This window comes from Asparagus officinalis, chromosome 7, assembly GCF_001876935.1.
Source record: "Asparagus officinalis chromosome 7, Aspof.V1, whole genome shotgun sequence".
In the NCBI taxonomy this organism is placed as follows: Eukaryota; Viridiplantae; Streptophyta; class Magnoliopsida; order Asparagales; family Asparagaceae; genus Asparagus; species Asparagus officinalis.
In genome coordinates this window covers 37,209,160-37,212,496 of record NC_033800.1, presented here as the reverse complement: position 1 = coordinate 37,212,496, position 3,337 = coordinate 37,209,160, and the positions used below count along the sequence as shown (strand labels likewise).

General features: G+C 38.5%; 1 protein-coding gene across 1 annotated transcript; it reads right to left on the bottom strand.

Moving 5' to 3' along the window:
* LOC109846973 (30S ribosomal protein S1, chloroplastic-like) lies at positions 3 to 3,021 on the bottom strand (the record flags this gene model as incomplete). Its single annotated transcript, XM_020416215.1, has 3 exons — positions 2,622 to 3,021; positions 1,567 to 1,842; positions 3 to 74 (listed from the first exon to the last, which is right to left on the bottom strand). Coding segments are annotated over exons 1-3 (633 nt in total), but the record flags the coding sequence as incomplete, so codon positions are not given.

The window sequence follows — 3,337 nt, the reverse complement described above, 5'->3', positions numbered from 1 at the left end:
ATCTGAGAAAATGGAACAAAACCACGTAGACCCTCTACAACAGCTACAACTCCTCCTTTGTTTCCCCCAATAACCTGTGTTCATAAAGATGAGAAACTAAATTAGAAGAAATGAAGGAGAGAAAAAAAAATTAAGGGAGAAAATGAAACATTCAATAGTTCATTATAGAAATATAACCAACACATAATGAGTAACATTTATCACATTATTGCTCGCTTGAGATCGAAGATTAACTATATGAGCAGGAAAAGGTACTATTATGTTTTATCCCTTCTACATTTACAACATGCCCTCCATAGTTTAAAAATATTTGCAATTTTGCACCGCAACTCTTACTCATATAATCACTTAACAAACATGTAGCCCATTTGAATTTTAGCTCATTTAAGTATGAGAATTTAGCCCATTTGTCAAGAATGTTATTTTGAAAATATGATGCATTAAAGCTGATAAAGAGAACTAAGTTGCATTCCCATCAGACCACCAGGACTATAGTTTTGTAATGTTACATTTAAGTTTTGGGTAAATAAATACTTGCCGTCCACCCTCTAAGAAAGTTTTTCGGGATCCACTACTGCTAACCAGTCAAAAAGTTCAGTCAGTTGCACAATATAGGAAGGATGAACTCCATACTCACAAAATATCAGCATTTTGCAAGATCTGAACTACAGAACAAAATGAGTGCTAAACCTGTTTTTCTACTTCAGACTTTCTTATGTGAGATTCAGGCCTCATCACTCAAAAATACACAAGCCCTATTATTAAAAAGAATCGTGTCCGCAAGTTACAATATGCTATGCCTAGTAGCAAAATAGGCCCTTAATAAGTATGCAATCCCCATTATATTGTTAATAATACATTAAAGTTAAGGATTTTACAAACAGAGCGTTGAAGAAAAATCTGTAAATTTTACTATTCTCACTGAGTCAATCTATTTGCCATGTAGAAGGTACACTTCACATGAAGTTTAGAGCATGCTCAATAGAAAATGAAACATATATCCATAGATATCCACACTGCTTTACCCAATCTTGATAATATATGAAAGTCAAAACCTTTCAGAAGCTGAACAGGAATGCAAAAGGCTGGTTTCCTATGTAGATAGCAAGGCCAATAATAAATAGTGCCTATGGGAACATGACATATCCCTTGATACACATGGTTGCGTGAAACTAAAAGCTTTCTTTTTAGATAAAATTTTCCTGTCAACAATGAGATTGTTCATTCTGGAATAAAATCCTGATAGTCATAGTTGTCAATGTGAAACACTGTGGGACTTGTAGCCTTGTATATATGATTCTTCAGTTGAGTTTTCAAGATAATCTGATAAGCTTCCAGTCTCCATCCTAATAGTTAATAATCAACTGATTCATTATTATGTTTCCAGCATGATTATCTTTTGTTCATGTCACAATGTAGCAAGATGGTGAACCAAATAATGCCAAGTTGGAAGTTATAGAGTGTGTATACGCGTGCGCAATTTTGGTTGTTCACAAATAAAATGGAGAAAGTCAACTGCAGAAGTCTACATGAAATGAGAAGGAACTCGTGATCCAAGAAACCCACCTTACCCTTGACAACAACATCTTCACTCTGAAGTTGTCTGCACCTTTCCCAAGCAAGATCGTATTGGATTGACCTTAGGCTCAAAACCAAACTATCATCTGCCTCGTTCTCACGGATTATGACAAACTCTTCAACTAAACCTGGGTATATGCCTGCCTCTTCTACATGCTTAATTTTGTGAATGCATGCTTCTTGAACAGGTAAGTAAGCTGAAGATTTAGCTGTGATGTCGACAAGTGCTCCATTTTGATCAGTCATAAAAACTTTTCCTTTAACCTGAAAACAGGTGATTCATCAATTAGTAAGCTATAAAGGGATACAAGGTACCAATTTAGAGCACATTGCTAGCATAATTGATACAACAGATGAAAACTCATATACAGAAAGTACATTTCAAAACCCATACTTGAATTTTAGATGTTTAAATTTAAACTTATAGTTAACAAGCTTATTTAGAATGGCTTTTTTGTTAAAAAAAGAACACTTAACCTATAATCTTAAGGCATTCAAATGTAATTATAACTTAACAACCAAATTTTAAGTCCCCACAATGTTCCTACATTTATATTATCATATTAGAAGCCGAACTCAATGTAAACTGAGAGTATTGGTGAGCACCATTTTGATGAAACTACGCCTGCGAAGCCTTCAAACAAACTGAATGCATCAAATCCTTTAAATTCACTCGAAAGAAAAAAAAGAACAAAGCCTATCCTAAAGAACTACCATAAAGCTCATAATTTGACACAACCCCACAACACTAGAAGCTAAATGCATGAACACCCATTTCCAAAAACGCTACAGCTATCATATTTCCTCGTCACGGCCAACGATCAAACTGAGAAAAAGCTGCAATTTTAGCAAAACTGCAAGCTAATGACAGCGGAGAAGGAAAATTTAAGTTGCCCCTGTGGAACATTCACACAGAATCCTCTAAAATTCACCAGACAACAAAGCCCACTTCCCAAAAAAACCCCCTCCAATTCTCGAGTTTCCTCATCATGGGAGCCGTCAAACAGAGGGGAAAAAGAATTGAAGGGGGAAAAAGGTGGGACCTTTGTGCCGATTTCGGAGTTGAAATCGTACTTCTCGAGCGCCGCGTGGAAATCCTCGACGGTGAAGCCAACGCCCTCCATGGGGGCAGTGCGGCATCGATCGTAGGCGTCCTCGAAGATATCCCTCAGCCTCTGACGCTCCTTCTGAGCAGGGGTGATGGCGACGGCCGCGGGGCCCACTGATGCGGCGGCAGTGATGACGGAGGTCCTCCTCGGCAACGACGCGGGTCTTGAGAGGGGAGGGCAGCGGAGGCCGGAGAGCTGGTGAGCAGCCAAAGACGCCATTTTTATTTTTATTTTTTATTTTTTATTTTTTATTTTTATTTTTATTTTTGTCTGGAGCTCAGACTCGAGAGCGTTTGCGGGAACCAAGGGATGAAGTGAACGAAAAGGGCTCTTTATCCATCTCATCTTTTGCTCGGAGCTCCGGGGATTTAGATAAGGCAGGAGATAAGTTTGTTTGGGCCGAATCTTAGTTAGAGGCTTTAAAATAGACTTATTGTGGGCCTCGACAAAAGTATTTCGTGAAATCGCCAATCCATTGCAAGAGTGCGTTGTCCACAGTTTCGTTAATCTCTCACGAAGGCCCAGGTGCTGTATTTTTAAGAGGGTCTATAAAAACCCACTATTAATTAAAGGCCGCCTCGTAAACTTTTCATGGATCTCGAATCCTGCCAGGGCCCTCTTATAGGCCCAAGCACTAGCCCAATCAAGTC